Source organism: Notechis scutatus, chromosome 3, assembly GCF_049901735.1.
Source record: "Notechis scutatus isolate UNSWTSFEM ecotype Mainland chromosome 3, rNotScu1.2, whole genome shotgun sequence".
NCBI lineage: Eukaryota > Metazoa > Chordata > Lepidosauria > Squamata > Elapidae > Notechis > Notechis scutatus.
In genome coordinates this window covers 88,227,033-88,247,381 of record NC_142011.1, presented here as the reverse complement: position 1 = coordinate 88,247,381, position 20,349 = coordinate 88,227,033, and the positions used below count along the sequence as shown (strand labels likewise).

The following is a 20,349-nucleotide window of genomic DNA, read 5'->3' as shown; positions in this document are numbered from 1 at the left end:
TCATACAATAAAACAGTTTTACCTGTCCATATTGGCTGCTGCTCCCATAGGATCCACTCTGTCAAAAAATACGGGGGGAGGAAGAATCATAAAACAATACATTTAAGCAAGGCTGCTTTTTTATACTCAGAAGCTGAAATACATAGAAATGCACATTTCTTTTTTGTGATTATTTATTACTGTAGCATATTTTCTACACAAATCATATGGTAACGCAATTTTACCTGTCCATATTGGTTGCTGCTCCCATAGGATCCGCTCTGTCCAGTCTGTACAGAAAATACATTATAAAACATTTATTTATTTGTTTGTTTGTTTATTAAATTTATACAACTCCCATCTCACTCTTTAGAGAGATTTTGGGCAGCTTACAATAAACACACAAATATAAAAACATTAAAATTAACAAGATAGTAACCCAGTACATTTGCAGTATAGAAGTGGAATCTTCTCTCTTATTTTACCAGCCATCTCCAGTGTAAAAAAGGCCCCATTAATATAACTTCAAAAACCTGCTTTTTATATTCCGAAATTACAATAAACAGAAATGCCCATGTTATTATACTGTATTTTAGAAGCAGCAATAAACCAAAATGCCCATTTTGATCTATTGCTAGAGCACATTTTCTACATATATCGTACAACAAAACGATTTTACCTGTCCATATTGGCTGCTGCTCCCATAGGATCCGCTTTGTCCAGTCTGTATAGCAAATATATTATAAAAACAATTCATAAAGCTGCAGAAGAGTGCTACTTACATTCAGAAGGTGCAAAATGCTCATTTTTATTTTTATTGTAGGCCTTTTTTTACACACATTATATGGTGAGAATTAGTTCGGATTCAAAGAAGGGACAGGTGGTATTCCAGGGGAGCAAGAGAGAGCACAGTTGAGGTAGTTTGGTTAGGAGGAAAAGGGTCAAGAGAACTCCTCCCTACAGGTTCTCAGTGTCTATCTTTAATGATGCAAGTAGTCTGGCAAGATTCTGTCCATAGGTCAGGAACAATAAAGGAAACGGCTTTCTCTGCATATCTTTCTTTGGGGTTTTTTTGGAGCCTGACATTATATGGTAGCATAGTTTTACCTGTCCATAATGGCTGCCGCTCCCATAGGATCCACTCTGCACAGAAATATAAATTAAGATTTAACATTAATATACATTACTTCAAAATGCTAGGCCTGCAACTTTCTATATGTTATGACAAACAAAGCATTTAAAAATGGACAAACATAAACACACACACACACACAAATAAATTTTAAATAAATCCCCTTCTTCCTGCTAGGAAGTGTCTTCTGTTTCCCAGGGAGGCAACTTGTGAAGGTAGCCTCTGCCCATATGTGTGCCTTTGGCTTTCCTTCTGGCAGTATCTGGTCCCTCACTTTGGAATCCTGGCAAATAATCTTTCCCCCTCTAGTCTGGATTGCTGGCATTTCTGCCCAGACAGGAATGTTGGGGCTGCATCTTGTGTAGATGATATTCCTGAAACAAGTTTTGAGAGGACGGTCATAGTAATCAAGACCCCTCCTAGGACAGTTATGTCAGGATTGGCAGTGACAAGATTATGATCTATTGAATCTGTGGGGCTGGTACTTATGGCGTTGTCTTCTGCAGCAGTACAGAAATGTGGGCTTCAGTACGTCCTCATTTGTCTGTGGGAACGTATCGACTGTCTCATGTAAGTGTAGTACAAAGACCTAGAATCTGTGATGCCCAGGGGAGGGCATATCAAAAATGTTGAGTGGTGGTCGTCACTGTGCAGCTGAAGTCTTTCCACCTTTGATTAGAAAAAGGAGTTGGGCTTCAAACTCTCGTCTTGATTCTTTTTCATAGCTCCAGTGGAAACTCCTGCCCCTTATTACTTGGCATTGGTTGCTTTCAGGAAGTCTGTGACCAGAACTAAGTTTTCCAAACCACATTTGCATTTTCTACCTGAGGCTTTTCTTCCCTTCCGTCCTGGACTGTTTTTAGGCATTGGATTCAATATTTGGCCTCTGTCCACAGCAGTTACATAACCTCCTTCCTTTGACTTGATCTACGTATAGGATTTCTTTGCTCATCTCTGGCTATTGTCACATATTGCCATTATTAGATATCTACTGTATTTAAACGATAGTTTTACCTGTCCATACTGGCTGTTGCTGCCATATGATCCACTCTGTAAGAAAACGTTTAAAAATTACAATTTTTATTTTATGATACTTTGGAAGAGACATTTCAGATCTCTAACAAACCGTTCTGCTATTAATTAAAGCAAGTCCTTTTTTTCCTTTTTTGCAAGCCCTGAAAGAAACTCTGCTTGCATTAAAAGTAACCCTAATTTTAATGAATCCCTTGAAGGAGGTGCAAAACACTTCCGAAGCATTTTAGAATCATGTGCAGCCCTAATATCCTTATCTATCAGTATTACTGAGACCTACACTATATTGAATGCATTAGTAATAGCCAGAAGTTTTTAAGCTGTCTACATTAGCTGCTAGTGCAATATGACCCACTCTTCAAATAAATTATTGATTTGTTTGCTTGTTAGTTACATACAGTATATTTATAGACTACCTAATTCCCAAGAAACTGAGTGATTTAAACATTATGAAAGAACAAGCTTGATACCCATGCTTCACTACGAAACTATGTGGTTGGGCTTAGTTTTTGGGGAGAAAAATAAGGGGAAAAAATCTGCCTCTGCCTACCAGCATCCATCTGTATTCATCTGGCTAGCGTCCTGTCAGTGTGTGAGAGTTGAGGGCTGTTTGGAAACTGAAACTATTTGTTGTGTGAGCAAGGAGACAGCAAGGAGCCTGGGTGTGGCATATCTCAACTATTCTGTATTAAAGCTGGTTGCTGCTATGAAACTAAAACTGAAACTGAAACTCCTCTCCTCTCCTTGTGTTTTGCATTTGGAACAGATTTCTTTCCAGGTGGGGAGGGGGAGTAGAACTCCTTAGCATCAGAGCATGTTAATAATAATATACAAAATACTAATGTTCTGATGGTCATTTCAAAAAATCCTTTCTTAGTGAGCACCTAGAAACCAAGAGGAACATATATGTCAAATTTCAAGTTTGTAGGCTTTACGGTTCTGGAGATTTTGTGATGATGATAAATAGATTACATTTATATGTATATATTTTCTATTAGGCAGAATAAGTGAGTGGCTGAGAGTGTGGTGGTGGTGGTGGTGGTAGTGGTGTGTGTCTGTGTGTATGTAAAGGAGGAACTTGAGAAGATGTGGAAAATAATACGATCCTATGCAGAATCCTCAAACTCCCAAGCCTCTGGTACAGGACCCAAGATTAAGGAAGACATAGACCATCTATTCTATAGGGGTGAGAAAGGAATTTATTTTTTTCTGAAATGAAATTATAATCACCCTAAATTAAGGCTGTATTAAACTGTAATATCTTGGGGATACTGACTCTGGAGAAAAAAACATTTAGACGGATAGCTATGTTCAGACACATATGAGGAAGACCATTAAAGAATGAATTTCTATAACCCAAGAAATTATGGATCGTTATGGTTATAAGTCACAGGTACCTTGATTTCATTTAACTATGAAGGAATTCCTGACAGTAGGATCTATAAGACAGTTGTTTTTTAGATTGTTCTAGATTCCAACTCTACAATTCTAGCTTTCTTTTGTGTTATTAAGGCATATAACCTCCAAGGTCTTCTAATCCAACTTCCTGCTCAAACAGGAAATTCTATGTCATTTTGGACAAATGTCTGGTCAATGTCTTCTTAAAAACCACCCACAACTTCTGGAGGCAAGTCATTCTACTGATTAATTGTTCTAATATATACATATATTGTTCTAATATGTTGCATATATTTTTTATATCAAAAGAATATTTACCTGTCCATATTGGCTGCTGCTGCCGTAGGATCCACTCTGACCATAATGTGCAGAAAATAATCAAAATTATCCAAGGACAAAGTACAAAGCTGCTATAGCCTCTTTTTGTCTTACTTCTATATTTTACACACACACACACACACACACACACACACACACACACACAAGAGAGAGAGAGAGAGAGAGAGAGAGAGAGAGAGCTACCGGTACTTCTCTTTCCTAATCTCTTATCATTCTCCTTTACTAAAGTAATACAACTGGTGAAAAAGTATTCACTCCTTACGTATATCATCAAGATCCATGCAAAGTTCTAATATTGTTCAGAATATCAAACAGGGCATACGTTTTTTCCTCAGAAATGTACAATGATATAATATCTACACCAAACAATATTTTTACCTGTCCATATTGGCTGCTGCTGCTGCTGCTGCCATAGGATCCACTTGATACCCCCTGTACAGGAAATGTATAAAGTTAATATGTGCAGTTAAATTTTTTTCTTGAATAAATGCATTACTCAAAACAATGACTTCAATACCCACATATGTCACATGTACTCTCTATGTAAAGAGGCCTATCATTTGTGTATAGAACCAGTTAACAGTAGAGGGCAATATTGGCTATGATTTGAGGTTCCTCAAAGGAAAAAGCACAATTAAAAGCACAATTGCCCTTATCCCACTTATATACCTGTTTTCACACAGAAATTATTTGAACTATCTAGATTACAGGGGTGTCCAACCTTGGCAACTTTAAGACTTGTGGACTTCAACTCCCAGAATTCCTCAGCCAGCTTTGCTGGCTGAGGAATTCTGGGAGTTGAAGTCCACAAGTCTTAAAGTTGCCAAGGTTGGATACCCCTGAACTAGAACATCCCAGCCATGGATAGAATGAATATGATTCCCGTTGGTATCTTTTTCCTATCAAATTGTACAATTACAGGGAGGAAAAACATATTTACCTTTGGACAGTTGCTACTGCTGATTATTTTGCCAATAGTGCTCTGGAAGGGAAAACACATGTTCATGTATAATAAAAATGTACTCTTTTTTGTTTTGGGGTAATTTTTCATTAGGAACTACAAGTCTTTCCGTTCCGAGACAAACAAAGATTAAACAACCTAGATTAATGGACACAGCTATTCCCTCAACAACGTGATGAAAGTAATTTGCCATATTTTTCTGTGATGCTTTTCAGTTTAGTTTACACTAGTGGTGAAAGTGAGGCTGGTAGTTTCCATTGATATATGAGTCAGCTTCATCCTGCTCAGGTTGCATATTTAAGTTTTATCTTTCTTCCTTGTCAAAGTTGAGACTTTTCAATCATTGCAAAATAAACTACACCTTTGTAATCTGATTTAGTGTACATTCTAGATCAACCCTTCCACCTACAACATGCAGTAAAAGCTTTCAATTATTTTTTTTATTAGCTATATGAAGGGAAAACATAAGCAATTTATTTTGCATGACTTCATAAAATATTTCCATCATTACTTGAATGTTAACCTGTTTGTTAACCTATTTGTTAACAACATTAACTAGGAGGTTTCTAGTTTAGCTTCATCTCTTAAGTAATAGCTTCAGAGTTGCTTTTGGTGAGTTGGGCAGCTATACAAATTTGATTAATACATAAATAAAAAGGTTTTAGCATATTGCAAACAATACATTTCCTTAGTGACTTACAGTTTCTAATATTCGATGCACATTATTCTAACATGGCTGAGAATTAGTTTAAAATACCATAACATAATTGAGAATGCACAGAAGGAAAATAACAGAAAGTCTCCTTTGACTGAAGCTATTGTATTTTATTTAAAACAAAACGTGAATTATCATGCTATTACTTAACATTCCACATAAGCTGCAATGTTATGATATTTGCCACATCCAACAGCCATTGGGAAAGATTGTCAGATTAATCTGCCATTTAAATCAAGGTAGGTGGTTTAGAAAAAAGGACCTACCCCATCACACGGATTTCTGTTCCCTTGAGAATACGAACCACCCTGTAGTAAGGCAAAAAGAAACAAAGGCATACAGCTATTTCTTTTTAAGAGAATATAGTATCTCAATCACTGCTATACAGTATATTGATCACATAGTCAGAGATGGGCTGTTGGGGATTCGCAGGGGTTCGGGAGAGCTCCTAGCTAAGATTCTGTGCAGTTCGGAAAACCCCCAAATCCCACTCCTGGCTGGCCCTGCCCACCCCACCCGCCCCTCCCAGGAGTCCCCACGCACACAGTAGTTTTGGATGCAGGTAAGTGCAGGCACATGCAGAAGCTCGGTGAGGGCGAAAAACGGGCCTCTGGGAAGTTCGGGAGGACCAGAAATGGGCCTGTTTCTGGCTTCTAGAGAGTCTCCGGAGCCCATGGACGCCATTTTTGCCTTCCCAGAGGCTCGAGGAAAGCTTCCGGAGCCCAGGGAGGGCAAAAATGTCCCCCCACCATGGTGCAGAGGGCCAACTAGGACACACCCACCATGGCCACCTCCACCCAGCAACCAGGCAGAGAACCCATTGCTAAAAATTTTGAAGCCCACCCCTGCACATAGTGCTTCCATTGTGAGTCAACATCCCAGCCTCCATGTGGCATGAACAAGCAGGAGATGGCTACGAATTGCTAGAAAAATAATGGGCCCCTGTGCTCTGTAGGTGAAGTGGCACCCATCCCCCTCTTGGTGCCCTCACCCATCTTACATTTTAAAAAATGCAACTGAAGATAAAACTCATTTTGTTGTTTCGCCAGTTATCCTGGTTTAAGTCGGATAGTCTGGGTTGTAGAACGTGGGAGAGTATGCCAAAGTGCTCTGTAGGATTAATTGCTCTCATTAAGTGATACTGCTAAGCTGCTCCTAATGCCAAATCATGGAAGTCCACACATATCTCTTGCAGAGCAGTAAATTAATCTCTTGCCAAAGAATTTTGAAATCAGGCTGAGAACCCATGGTATAAGTAGAACTTGCTCTCGATGGAGGTAACAACAAAAAAGAACTGGAAAAAAAGCAGTTCAAGGAGATGATTTTTCACTGCTTCTTAAGCAGTGGAAGAATCCTACTAATAAACTGGTGATTGCTCAAGCTCTGTGGAGTAGAAAGCATTGAAAAATAATTCTCAAATTTGCATCAATGTTAGGAGAAAAGTCTGTAACAGGCACTGCTACAGCATTCCCAACCAGCATTCAATAGCTGCCAATCATCAGTGGTAAGTGGATTAAACATCACACCAAATTTAGAATGCCCATTCTAAAAGAATAATGTGTGTTTGTGTATGTTTACACGTGCATGCAATCTATAACAAGAGGTTATTTTTCTTGTTGAAAAGATGTTCTATACTCTGAGTACAAAATAGGCAGAAACTGCACAGGTACATGAAATTTAATTGTCTGAAAACAAATAATGGTTTGTAAAGGAAAGCTTACTTCATCTGATGCTACTAAGAAAAAGGCTTTGGTTACAAGGCAATTGGTCAAGAGAGTATATGCACTAGATTTCCAAGGGGAAAGTGTGGGATGCCCTAATTTGTTCCTATGCTCATCTAGATTGAAACTGGTGTCTGTGAAGGTCTGGAGCTGCCAAAGCTCTTTAACTTAAGTCAGGTTGTTGGGAAAAAGAAATAAGAAAATAGAATGCTTGTTTGCTTATTTATTTGTTTGCTTTCTATCTATTGACAAGAGCAATAGAAAGTAAACCCACCCTTCCTATAAAGGAACAATATTCATTCATTCAGTGCAGACTGGGCCTTTGTAAAATGGCCCATCTTTTTAAGCAAGAGTGAAACAATTAAAATGATGGGATATTAAAGATAGGTCAACCTGATTATTTCCAAAGATTGTTGTGATAAGCCATCCAAAAAGATGAATAGTTTTTAATATTATATTATGGTTGGTGACACAGTCAGCCAGATGTTTAGACTGGGTTTGGGGTTTTTATCCACCTATTGACTTTTTTCCCAAGGACCTGAGATTAGCAGATGTGGATGTTTGATGGTGTTAAAGGTAGGATGAAAACTGTTCCAAGTAAAGTTGCCTTTTGCAATTGATTGATGGTGTTCAAACAATGCCCCAGATGTTTTGGGATTGACCCGAGGGACACTTATTCTTATCATCATCATCATCGCTTTCTTTTGCCACAGTTGTTCTAATTATTATTATTCGAAAAGTACAGAAAACCAAGCAGCAGCTTTTGCATTTTCTGAAACAAATTCACTGAAAGATTGATTTTACCTGGGAACCATAACCTTGCTGGGATGAACCACTCTGCAAAGAAACAAGGTTTTTTTTATATATAAATTGTCTATTCAAAAATGCACAAAATTCTTTGTAGGAATAAACCAATACAGTATGCTCTGTCCTTACCTGGCTACTTCCAAAACCTTGCTGAGATGATGAACCAGCCTATGGGAAAAATAATGAGTGAAAACATTATAAATATGGATCTTATACAAGTACCAAGGATTATACAATATATCTTTTTAATGAAGATGTGCCTATGGTTTTGGCAGGAGGTCTTAAAACAGAATTAAATTCAGCCAACTTTGGATGGGTTGCTTTTTATTTACACCATAAGAAAAGAATGAGTAATTCTGGATTCTTTGCCCAAAATGTTCAAAATAGCCTAAATGAATTTAATTTCTTCCACTGAACAAGACAGTTATATTATAATATTCAAACAGAGCATGATTGTTATCTAATTTGATGAGTTATCCTGCCAAATAAGTTTTACACTCTTAATTTTAAAGAACTTCTTCATAGTGCAAAAACATGCTTTTCTCATTAAAGTGACCTGCATTAAACAAGTGTCCCTTCCTCTTTCATCATGGCTGCATTTTGACAAGTTAGACTGATTGCTCAGCTGCTAATGACTTCCAAGCTCTCTTTATAAGGATCACCTGCCATATTGTCTGAACATGAAGTTGTGACTTCTCCCAGTCCAGGGTAAGGCACATTTAAACAAAACAAATATTGTTTCAAATTTGCTGGAATTCTCCTGCAGACAGGATATATTTCCAATGGATGTTTTTGTGTAAATGATAAACCAAGATTGCTGTTTTGTCCAGATCTGCCCTATGCAAAAATGACTATGCAACATTACAACTTAAAATGCTAGCCTGGGGGAAAAACTTTGGGGGATATAGGAACTTTATTCCAAAATTTATATTACATCAATCCTTTATTAGGATTTTGTGATTTTTCTTATGGGCCCAAATGATATCTTTGGTTTTTTTTCTAGTCTTAGGTTATTTATTGAATATATATTAACTATATAGGTTTAGCTGTCCACATATGGCTGACTGGGGCATTATTACAATGAAAATGTATGCATGTATATGGTTTATATCTACTTCAAAGCATCCGAAGGTTTTAAAACATTTACTGTGGAACAGGTTCAAAGAAAGAATTTTTCTGTTCTTTTTTTTTAAATTGTGCAACCATTCTTGTTTTATTCATAAAGCTTTACATATCAGATGTTGCTGTTTTCTGCTGGAATTTTCTGATGTTTTCCTACTGAGTTTCTCTTTTTTCTTACATTTCTACATTTCTATTTAGTAGGAACAGTACACCTTTTGACTATATTAAAAGCCAATGATTTAAAAACAACTGAAATGTTTTGAACTTAAGAAACCTTTTACAAGTTCTCTAATCCTAATTTAACTGTCCATGACATTACATAGGAAAGAACAATTTAAGGAGAAAATCTTGTCAAATAATAAATAAGTTTTGAAGAAAGTAAAGACAAATAAGAGAGCACAGTGGCAATCTCCAGCCAGAGCACTTTTCTTTTGACTTAATATATTATGTTGTATAATTTCACATAATAAAAAAAATCAAATCAACACAGTTCTCCAATGTTAGAACATAGAATTTTACACAAGCCTGTAATGTGGCCAATGCAGATTTGTTTAAGTTCAAAGGAAAACAGTGTGCCCTTATTTTGTGTTTAGCATTTTTCTTTGCCAAAAAAAAAAAAAAAAAGAATGACACAGCCTTGTTAATTAGTTAAAAGATTGGGAAGATTTTGTCTAAAGCAATTTCTCAAGCACACATTAGCAATGCCACCTCCTGTTCAGTAATGGACTGGCATTGCTTTTTGGATGTTTAAGCACTAGATGTCACAATGATAATTATAGAGAAGAAAATCCAGAAGTTCAAAAATCAACAGCTGTTAAATCCATGTTTAGCTTGTCACTGGTTTCTCAAGGCAAAAGAATTTGGCAATTAAGGAAATTAAAAGCACATCTTCAGTGACTTTGGGGCAAGAATGGGCAATAGGTACCTTTCTGACATCAAAATATAACAAGTATTTGAAGGACCACCATTTCCCCTCAATGGTAAATAAATCTTACCGGTTTACAAGGATTCTTGTCAGGGGTATTTCCCTGTGGGGGAAAAATTAAATAAACAGCTCATGAATTGATGGTATCAAATAAATCATTAAAATATTGGTATTTCCACATTACAGCTTAAGTTGAGAAAAAAATGCCTCAACTGAAGAAAAGATGTTGCAATCATAAATAGAAATAGGAGTTCTTCACAGCCAACAGATGGATTCATGACTCAAAATTGATTATACAATTTTCTGTTAAAATGGATACAAACAGGCATTCATCAGATTATGGAAATAAAGAGCTGGCTCATATATAACTCTAAAGAATAGTTTAATGTACTGAAAACAAGTCACAGCAACTTTTCATATTCTCTTTACTTCTAATGTGGCTGGGGAAAAAAGAAGAAAACCTTGCTTCTCTTTTTTAATTATGAGCCACGGTGGCACAGTGGTTAGAGTGCAGTACTGCAGGCTACTTCTGCTGACTGCCAGCTGACTGCAATTTGGCAGTTCGAATCCCACCAGGCTCAAGGTTGACTCAGCCTTCCATCCTTCCGAGGTTGGTAAAATGAGGACCCAAATTGTTGGGAGCAATATGCTGACTCTACATAAACCACTTACAGAGGGCTGTAAAGCACTGTGAAATGATATATGTCTAAGTGCTATTGCTATTAATTAATTGTTGCTTGTGATGTCATTCAAATCTAACAATCCTGTTAGCTAATTATACATTAAAACAAGCTGTTTTTTATTAGTCAAACATAATTCAAATAAAACATGTATAATTTTGCTGATCTCCTTGCAGCCATGTTGGATGAGTAGGACAAGAGAGTAGATTTACTCTCTTTTCCATCTTATATAACCATGGCTTAAGATTATATGCAAGCTTTCTCAATGTCAAGTTGAACTCCAGCTATTACCTTCAAATTTTGTTTTCCATAATGTAGGATAGGGTGTAAAGTCCTCTCTTCACAAGAAGAACATAAGAAACACTTTAGCAGGTTGTTTTTTGTGAGAAAACACACTAACCTGACCCAGAGGTGGTATTCAGCAGGTTCTAACCAGTTCTGGAGAACCGGTAGTGGAAATTTTGAGTATTTCGGAGAACCGGCAAATACCATCTCTGACTGGCCCTGCCCCCATCTATTCTCTGCCTCCTGAGTCCCAGCTGAATGGCTGGGTCTTTTGTTCCCCTGCACAGAAGAACGGAGCTGGAAAGCAGATTAGTGGTGTGGGGAGGGAATGGGATTTTGCAGTATCCTTCCCCTGCCATGCTCACCAGGCCACACCCACCAAGCCACACCCACAGAACCAGTAGTAAAAATTTTTGAATCCCACCACTGACCTGACCACAGGGATTACTGCCAGTTGATACAATAGATCCACTGCTGCCAAATGTAGATGATGATCCACCAGAGGGTCTCCCACCATCAACTATAATCGAGGTTCCACTACCGCCAACTGAAGAAGGTCTACCTTCACTAACTATAACTGAAGTTCCACTGCCACTTACTGAAGTAGAAGGTCTACCACCACCAACTATAATCGTTTCACCCTGATGAAAAAAAATAGCACAACTGAAGACATTGTTTTTGTATGAAATGGAACATATTTCTTAAAATAACCCCACATCTACAAATTCTGGTGTGAAGAAAACATTGTCATAGAATATACAAAGGAGGAGAAAATTAGTTTTCAATTGCTAAAAGTAAAAAATAATACTTTAAGCAAATAGGAAATATAAAATTGTTGAGTTCAAGAAGGACTTCATATGTAGATGTTTTGGAGAAAGATGGGTGGTTGGGTGGATGATAGATATAGATGATAGATAGATGATGGGTGGGTGGATAGATAGATAGATAGATAGATAGATAGATAGATAGATAGATAGATAGATAGATAGATAGATAGATAGATAGACAGATAGACATAGATTAGACAGACAGACAGTAATATAATCCAAAATATAATCTCTTTTGTACAAAATCTGAGTTGAGATGGATACTGCAAGACTCCAGATATCATTATTGTCTGTATTGCAATGGAACCAATACTGATAAAGAATACAATTTCTGTCAAAAAAAAACCTTCCCAGGATGAATGTTTTCTATAACTTCAGAGATCATTTAGACAACTAATTTCTGCAGGCTTATCTGTAGCTAAATAAGCGATCACAAACAAAATTAGTGCCATATCCATGAAACCTCTTGTGCATCCTGCTGCTGGTTTGCATGTGACAAGTTCTCTGAACAAACCAAATTTGCTTAGTTTTGGGAGTGAGTAAAGGATTACAAATATTCTTCTCTGCACTTATTATTCCAAGTGAAAATTTGATAGTATAATTCAAGAATTTTAAATATGTCTTTGAGTGGAATTCTAGCAGCCTTGCCTAAATAAATGGATAGTAATCTCTATTGGAGAAGATTGTTTCTATGAAGAAACAATGCATGGGGCTGTTGTATAAAGAATTCCTTTCCACATTTAGCTTCACCCTCCCAGAAAAGGGAGTGAATTTTTATCGGAAGGAACTATACACAGGTTCCTCCCACCAGACTTCAAATGTTTTAGAGATTTTCAGAAGTGTATAGTGAGGAATAATACTCAAACTGTAGATCACATCATGACCAGGTGTAAGTTGAGGGCATATACTGGTCCAGTATCTGATTTTATCAATATAAACAATGCTGTGCTTCAATGGTTAGATGGCCCCCTAAACCTTGGTATTTGAACATAGATCTTTTTAACACTTATATTTTATTGTGTTTTACTAATCTAGGTGAAATGTGAATATATTTTGCTACTCTGTGTATGATATATCATATGCCAGGTGTCCCCAACCACCAGTCTATGGACCTCACCAGTCCATGGCACACCAGCAACTGGGCCACGCAAGCAAGCAAAGCCCTATCTGTGGCATACAGGCAGCATGCAAAGCCATGCACCCTTGAGTCCACGGAAAAATATTTCTCCACAGAACCAGTGCCCAAAAGGTTGGGAGTTCCTGCCATATGCTACATAAATAAATCATCTAGATTTCTCACATTGATATGTATCATCAGAAACAGCCCCCCTTCTCAAATCCTAGTGAAGCCAACAGGACTCATGTATGACAAAAGAAAGTTTACCTGAGAGACAGAAGAAGTACCACTCTGAGATGAAGAAGACTGTATAGTCTGTTAAGAAAGCAGAAATGTATTTTGGAATTGTAGATCCAAAGCTTGGAACGCTGATATGAAAATTATTATGGATGTACTGAATATGGATGGGAACAAAAATGATAATTCCTCACTACAATTTTGGGATCCTTCTGTGCGCTGCTTTCTGTTTAACAGCTGGCTCTAAATCAGCATAATGCAGAAGACAGATTTTCCACTGTCAATGTTTTGTGATATGTTAAAAATAAGGGTGAATTTGCTATTTCTCCTTCTGCATTTTTCTCTTTCCATAGAATAGAATAGAATTCTTTATTGGCCAAGTGTGATTGGACACACAAGGAATTTGTCTTGGTCAAATACTCTCAGTGCACATAAAAGAAAAGATACATTCATCAAGAGCCAAGAATCATAAGGTACAACACTTAATGATAGTCACAGGGTACAATAAGCAATCAATCATACCTTTTCGTATATTTAAAAAAAAAGGTGTACAAAAGATACACATTTGATAGTGTGTATCAAATACCAAATGACCCCAAAGGAATAAAAACAGTTTCAGTTTTGAGAATATATTTACCAATTTACAGGCTTGGCTGTTGTAGGAAGGAGAGGTCTGTTTACAAAAAAGAAAGAAACAGTTATTTGGAAATGAAGTGATGGAATGATTAGAAGTAAGAGAATACTTCTAAAACATACATAAAGTATATGTAAAGTTTTCCCTGACCAGTTGTGTCCGATTCTACAGTTCAGTGCTCATCTCTGTTTCTTGGCCAAGGGAGCCATTGTCTTAAGACATTTCCTTGGCCATGTGGCCAGCATGGCTACATACCAGAAGTGCACAGAGTGCTATTACCTTTGAACCAAAGTGATACCTATTAATCTATTCACATTTGAATGCTAGTGGAGAGGGGAGCTGGGGCAGGAACGGGAGCTCACCCTGTTGTGCAGCGCTCGTAACTCGAACCTGGGCTGTCCACTTTCCAGCCGACAAGCTCAGTGTCTTTAACCCCTGAGCCATTGTGCCCCCAAAGTATATGTAGGTCTTCATATTTCATATTTTTGTGGAATTCTCTTGGTAGCATTTTATAGCTGCAGAAGTCCAACATTTCTGTTTGATTACAGAGATGTTCGGTTGACAAGTTATGAGGAGATCAGTCATCCTTGATTTAGTATCTTTTGGCAGATTTCAGGATGTTACTGTTCAGTAGACTCCATATGCCTTGCTGGTGTTACCACCTTCACCACAAGCTATGATTCAGCAAGGAAAAGTAGACAGTTTTGCCTCTAATCATTCTTTCTGGAACAAGGAAAAGCAGCTGCTTGTCTTCCTCATCCGCATATTAATGTTATCCTAGAGAGAATACCTCCTGCTTGTGGATCTAACGACAGTCTCTAAAGAGTTCTTCTCTCCTTATTCAAAGCCTAGCTGCATGTTGCCATTTGTTGCCACATCAGCCACATCAAAGTCCAGATAAACTATCTAGCTAAGCCTAAAAGCAAGAATTAAGACGGATGGTTGAAAAGTTAAGCCTGGCTCAAAGTTTTGGTGAGAGTAGACTTCGACCTGGTTTAGACCAACACTTGCACTGGTTCTCCAGTAATAGTGAGTTAGACCTTTGACTCTAGACCTAGCTGTCCAGTCTAGCAGTGAAGGACAGATTTATCCTCCTCTAATTTGTCAACTTATCCTTCAAAATTAGAAGGATACCTATCAAACTACATTGATTCAGTGATGTTGAAAGAGTGCTTACCTTATCACAAACTTTCATAGGTTGTCCACTCTAGGGAAACATAACAGAAGCCATTTTAAAAACAAGAAGCATTTCATGTACAGGTGGACCTCAACTCACAACAGTTCATTTAGTGACCGTTCAAAGTTACAACGCCACTGAAAAAAGTGACTTATGATTGTTTTTCACACTTATGACTGTTGCAGCATCCCCAAGGCCGCATGATCAGAATGCAGATGCTTGGCAACTGGCTCATATTTATGACATGTGCAGTGTCCTGGGGTCATGTGTTCTGCTTTTGCGACCTTCTGACTAGCAAAATCAATGGAAAAGCTAGGTTCATTTAATAACCATGTTACTAACTAACAAATGCAATGGTTCACTTAACAGGAAGTGGCAAGAAAATTCATAAAATGAGGCAAAACTCAGTTTACAAATGTCTCACTTAGCAACATAAATGTTGGGCTCAATTGTGGTCGTAACTTGAGGACTACCTGTGGTTATGTTACAAATAATACATTAGAAGAATATGTTGGAAGAACATCCGATACAGTATATAATTATGATTGCTTTTCCTGTTAAACAAACCTAATCTCTTGAACGTAAACATTAATTGGGTCTATTATGTTAAGTGTAATTAAGGTACTGAATAGAGAAGCAAGATCTTTATAGTTTTTCATTTTTTCTTAATATTTTTCTCACAAGTGCAAGGTCAAAAAGAAAAAAGATCAACTGAATGTTGATACATAGGTTGTAATTCACTGACTAGGGAGCCTGTTGCTCGAATCTGATGTTGTGGGCTGAGAGAGAACGACTGATCCAAGCCACCCAGCTGACTTTCATGCCCAAGGTGGGACTAGAATTAGATCTCACAGTTTCCTGGTTTCTAGCCTGGTGCCTTAACCACTGGACCAAACTGGCTCTCTAATCAGATCTTGATAGTGAAATTTAAAAAATCAACCCAATTCAGGTATAATACAGAGAGGGTACTAAAAATATTTTCTGAGGAAAATGAATGGGTATCAAGAAGAGTAATGCTTAATTTTAGACATTAAAATGTGGGCTAAATGCAGAACTAAAGGAACTACATATGCTCCAGGTCAGCTGTCCTAACCTGGCATGAACCTGATGTATTACGATTACAACCAATAAAATTTCCAGTGATCAGCTTGGCCAAGAATTCTAGCTATGGTAATTTCTCTTCTGTTTAAGAAAATTAAGCACTTAACAGAATCTAATTTTCATTTCTTATCTGTGTTTAACATCCGGGAACTGGCATCTAAATCAGATCTGCATATGGAGGAAGCCAGGATTAAATTCTTAGGATTTTCCAGCAATTATTTTAGGATGGCCTGTTGTCCTACTCTCAAAATTTTCAATTAAAATGCCTTCCAGGTCAATATAACTGCAGCTACTCTTCTTTAAAATAGTCAACACAGCTTTACACACTAGGCAGATCCAAATCTGGATTAAAACTCGTGAATGTGAAAGGCCTATCATAAAGTAATCTCAAAGATTGCCCATTATTTGCTCAGCATCAGGTTTAGGATTCCGAGCATTGTGACTGAATTAATGCATTGCTCTAAACTATGATTTGTTTTAATGATTTATTAAACAAGGCCTGCTGGTCTGAACCATATATTCTGGAAGCAGAAGCCAGGTGACATTATATGATTTAGAATGTGAATGTACTTAATGTATAACATCTGTGGGGGGAAAGCAGCTCATGATTTATTTTTGAAAATAGGATTTGCAGTTTAGTGATCCAAAGCACATTAGGAGTGGACATAATTTTTATGATTTTATTAACTGAAGGCTTGAATGCAAATAAATAATGGTTACCTGAATTGTAATACGGATGTCACTTTGAGGATTTGAACCCTGTAGAAGAAAGCGATAATTTTACATAACATTAGTTGTAGAACTGCACCTATTTTATAGAGTTTAATAAATTTTTCCTAGCCTTCAATTTCTGTAACTACCAGTTGGGATACCTAAGGGTAATAGGATTCTGGGGCACTGACAAACCTCTGAATTCTTTACTCTTTATCCACAAAATTTGTCATTGCTAAACGTGAACAAATAAGTACATTTTCCTAAATGCAGATATTAATTTTAGAACAATGTTTCCATTCTCACACATCCAGAAGATGAGTAGTAATTTTTAACTCTAACATGCCCAAATCAATCAAACACATCTACTAAATAGAGTGTTAGATATCACTAAAAAAAAGGGTTAAATTTCATAAAAACTTCAAAGAGTGATTTAGAACTGGAGTTTTTAGCTCATGCAGAACATATATAACAGCAGCCTCAAAGAAAATCATTCTGGATAAAGCTCAGAGAAAACTTACATGGCATAAACAATTCATACAGTAACCATTTCTCCACTCAAAAAGGAAGAACAATTTCCTTTATCGGTTGAAAATACCATTTATATTGTCATACGCTGAAATAATCTGTGAGGCAAAAACTATTCATTGCGTACCATTTTAGGATGATGCATCAAAGAGGCTTTATTTTCAGTCATTTAACCATAAATAATTAATTACAGATACAAAAAATGAAAACAGCCTTCCTTTTATCTGAGGTCTTGTGAATGAGATGAGTGGGAATGGCAAAGCCTAATTAGGTTTCTCAGCAGATGGCACTATTTCTAGGAGAATGAAACAATTCCCTCTTTTTTTCTATTGTCTCCCACACCCCTTCAAAATCTCTTCCTATAAGATCTCCCAGGCTCTGTTGCAGATTCTGAAAAGTTAACAGGAAGTCACAAGGATGAGGGCGAAGAAAAGAAGTCCCCACACTCAGATTTCATTCAAAATTATGTACTAGTACATTGTTTCCATACTGAAATTTCTAATTTAATGTACAGTGCTTCCTCTCCTTCAAAAACATACAAAACAAAAAACACAGAACTGCTGCCAATGGAAATTTGCATGATTATCAGCTGGCTACATCCGCAAGTAAGGTTGTAGTCCAGATAGATTACTCCATGCTCCTATAGTAGCATCATCTCAACTCAATGTAGTAATTTGCCATGAGATTAAAGAATGGAATTTAGCTATCCATTTTTTATCTGTAATTCATGATTAATGTATGGTTAAATAACTGAAAAATTTGAAAGGAATAAATGAGACAAGAAATAATACCTGGCTCTGGATCTTTTCACCGTATTTAGTGCTCTGCAAAAGGATGGATATCAACATTAATTATGGTATTTTCTTGCAGATTAATCCCTGTGTTGTGGAAATATATACTAAATGCATTTTAGATTAGAATTTTACCCTAATTATTTTGAGTCTACAATAATTTCTCTTCTACAAATGAGTACTCTTTTCATCCTTGGAGATAGATAAATAGATGATAGGTAGGTAGTAGGTAGGTAGTTAGATGTGTGTGTGTATTTGTGTGTGTGTCTATGTCTGTATATATGTGTATATACATGTACATGTACATACCGTGTTTCTCATATAATAAGGCTGGGTCTTATTTTTTTTTGAGCCCCCCAAAAATGGCTAGGTCGTCTTTTCGGGGGTGACTTAATTCCCCCCCCCTTGCATCTTCGGGCGGGCGGGCGGCGACAGCTTGGATGTTGACCTCGGCGTTGGTGGGGCACTTCGTATCGGGGTCAATGCAGGCAGCACCATATCCGGGTGTGCAACAAAAGTACTTCCTAATGGCAAGCCCCCCCACCATTCCCCCCCATTTCACATGTTTTAATATAGGCCTTAATTTGGGGGGAGGGGCTTAATTTCATTTCATGCCTATAAAACATGCTGGGACTTCCTATTGGGGGAGGCCGTATTGTTGGAGAAACAGGGTATACATACACAGACACACACATATACATAAAATATATTTCCATAGCTGTCCGCCTTATATATCTATAATCTCAGATGGTTTACAAACAAGAATAAAAAGAGTTAAAAGAATAAAAACTAATAGAAAAGGTTCTGGCAACATCTCCACAAACAACCTAACTGGGCTCCAGTCTTAATGTATCCCAGGTCTTCAAGGCTTTTCAAAAGGCTAAGAGAAGAGAGGCCTCCCAGCTCTCAAGGGGTTGCATGTTCTAAGGATAGGAGTTAATACCATGAAGGTGCCCCTCCCATATTATCTCCACTTTCCTCCTGAATATTTCATTAGTACACTGAATTTGGTGTAATATGCCAATTTGGTGTTAAGGCACCAGGCTAGAAACTGGGAGAGTGTGAGTTCTAGATCCACCTTAGACCTGAAGCACATTGGGTGACTTTGGGTCAATTACTTTTTTCAGCCCTGGGAAGCTGGCAATGGCAAATCTTGCAAATCTGAAATCTTGCTAAGAAAACTACAAGGATTTGTCCAGGTGAAGAACCATTTTGGTCTAGTGGTTAAAGCATAACCAGGAGACCAAAAGGTCTAGTTTCAATTCTGCCTTAGGCATGAAAGCTGGCTGGATAACTTTGGGCCAACCATTCTCTCTCAGCCTACAATGTTTGACTCAGGCAGCAAGACTGTCAGTCAATTCCTGTTGCAGCCAATGGATCAACATTCTTGCACAAAACACGAGGGGAAAAAATAAGCAAGTGCTCTGAGCAAGTGTTTATAAGCTAATCATTCAAAACAGGGGTCCCAACCGCGGTCCGTGGACCGGTACCGTCCGCGAACAAGTCTTACTGGGCGCAGGTTGCTGGCGCCGCCATCTTTTTGGTAAAAAGTGCTTCCGGTGAGCTTTTCCGGTAGAAAGCTCACCGGAAGCACTTTTTCATCAAAAGATGGCGGCGCAGCGCTCGGTGAGCTTTTCCGGGTAGAAAGCCATTTCTACCCGAAAAGCTCACCGAAGAAGTAAGCGCCGCCATCTTTTCGTCAAAAAGATGGCGGCGCCCAGTTGATGCCGGTACCGGGCCGCGGCGCCCAGCTGATGCCGGTACCGGGCAGCGGGCCAAAAAGGTTGGGGATCACTGATTCAAAATATGAAATTTATTCCTCTTTTTCAAATCTGCCAGTGGGCTTTCTGCATCAATAACTGACATTATGTTTTAAATAAAGCAAAGGAAAACATATTTACCTGAATATGCTTGTAGTGGGAGTTGGCAAGTTGCTATAAGAATTCAGAAAAAAAAGCATTTGAATTCTCTACATCACTCTAATAAACGTATCTGTGTATATTGGCAGCATGGAAGGTTATCAAAGAGTTAGTAGTGTGGCGTGGACCCTTCCCCCCCCTTTCCAGGTATTTGTACAGAAAAGTTTATTTAGCCAGCTGCAGCAATTTATATATTGCAAATTTGTCCACA

At 37.7% G+C, this 20,349-nt stretch overlaps 1 protein-coding gene and 1 long non-coding RNA gene across 22 annotated transcripts in view; one reads left to right on the top strand and one right to left on the bottom strand.

The window, feature by feature from the left end:
* Positions 1-20,349, bottom strand: part of LOC113414723 (uncharacterized) — a 53,532-nt gene that overhangs the window by 9,087 nt on the left and 24,096 nt on the right. The window contains exons 16-34 of one of the 21 annotated variants that reach the window (XM_087960691.1): positions 20,121-20,153; positions 18,220-18,252; positions 16,910-16,948; positions 15,089-15,118; positions 13,915-13,950; positions 13,308-13,355; positions 11,528-11,737; positions 10,202-10,234; positions 8,214-8,252; positions 8,082-8,114; positions 5,823-5,864; positions 4,821-4,862; positions 4,259-4,312; positions 3,860-3,895; positions 2,126-2,161; positions 1,087-1,122; positions 659-703; positions 225-269; positions 23-58 (exon numbers count right to left, since the gene is read on the bottom strand). In XM_087960691.1, coding sequence (XP_087816817.1) covers positions 23-58; positions 225-269; positions 659-703; positions 1,087-1,122; positions 2,126-2,161; positions 3,860-3,895; positions 4,259-4,312; positions 4,821-4,862; positions 5,823-5,864; positions 8,082-8,114; positions 8,214-8,252; positions 10,202-10,234; positions 11,528-11,737; positions 13,308-13,355; positions 13,915-13,950; positions 15,089-15,118; positions 16,910-16,948; positions 18,220-18,252; positions 20,121-20,153 — 906 coding nt within the window. The remainder of the gene's footprint in view (positions 1-22; positions 59-224; positions 270-658; positions 704-1,086; positions 1,123-2,125; positions 2,162-3,859; positions 3,896-4,258; positions 4,313-4,820; positions 4,863-5,822; positions 5,865-8,081; positions 8,115-8,213; positions 8,253-10,201; positions 10,235-11,527; positions 11,738-13,307; positions 13,356-13,914; positions 13,951-15,088; positions 15,119-16,909; positions 16,949-18,219; positions 18,253-20,120; positions 20,154-20,349) is intronic. The other 20 variants (XM_087960692.1, XM_087960694.1, XM_087960695.1 and 17 more) reach the window with 20 other exon arrangements.
* The window catches only part of LOC148131275 (uncharacterized), a 28,742-nt gene that overhangs the window by 3,871 nt on the left and 4,522 nt on the right, over positions 1-20,349 (top strand). The window contains exon 2 of the long non-coding RNA XR_015748664.1: positions 8,697-8,792. This is a non-coding gene — a long non-coding RNA (uncharacterized LOC148131275). The remainder of the gene's footprint in view (positions 1-8,696; positions 8,793-20,349) is intronic.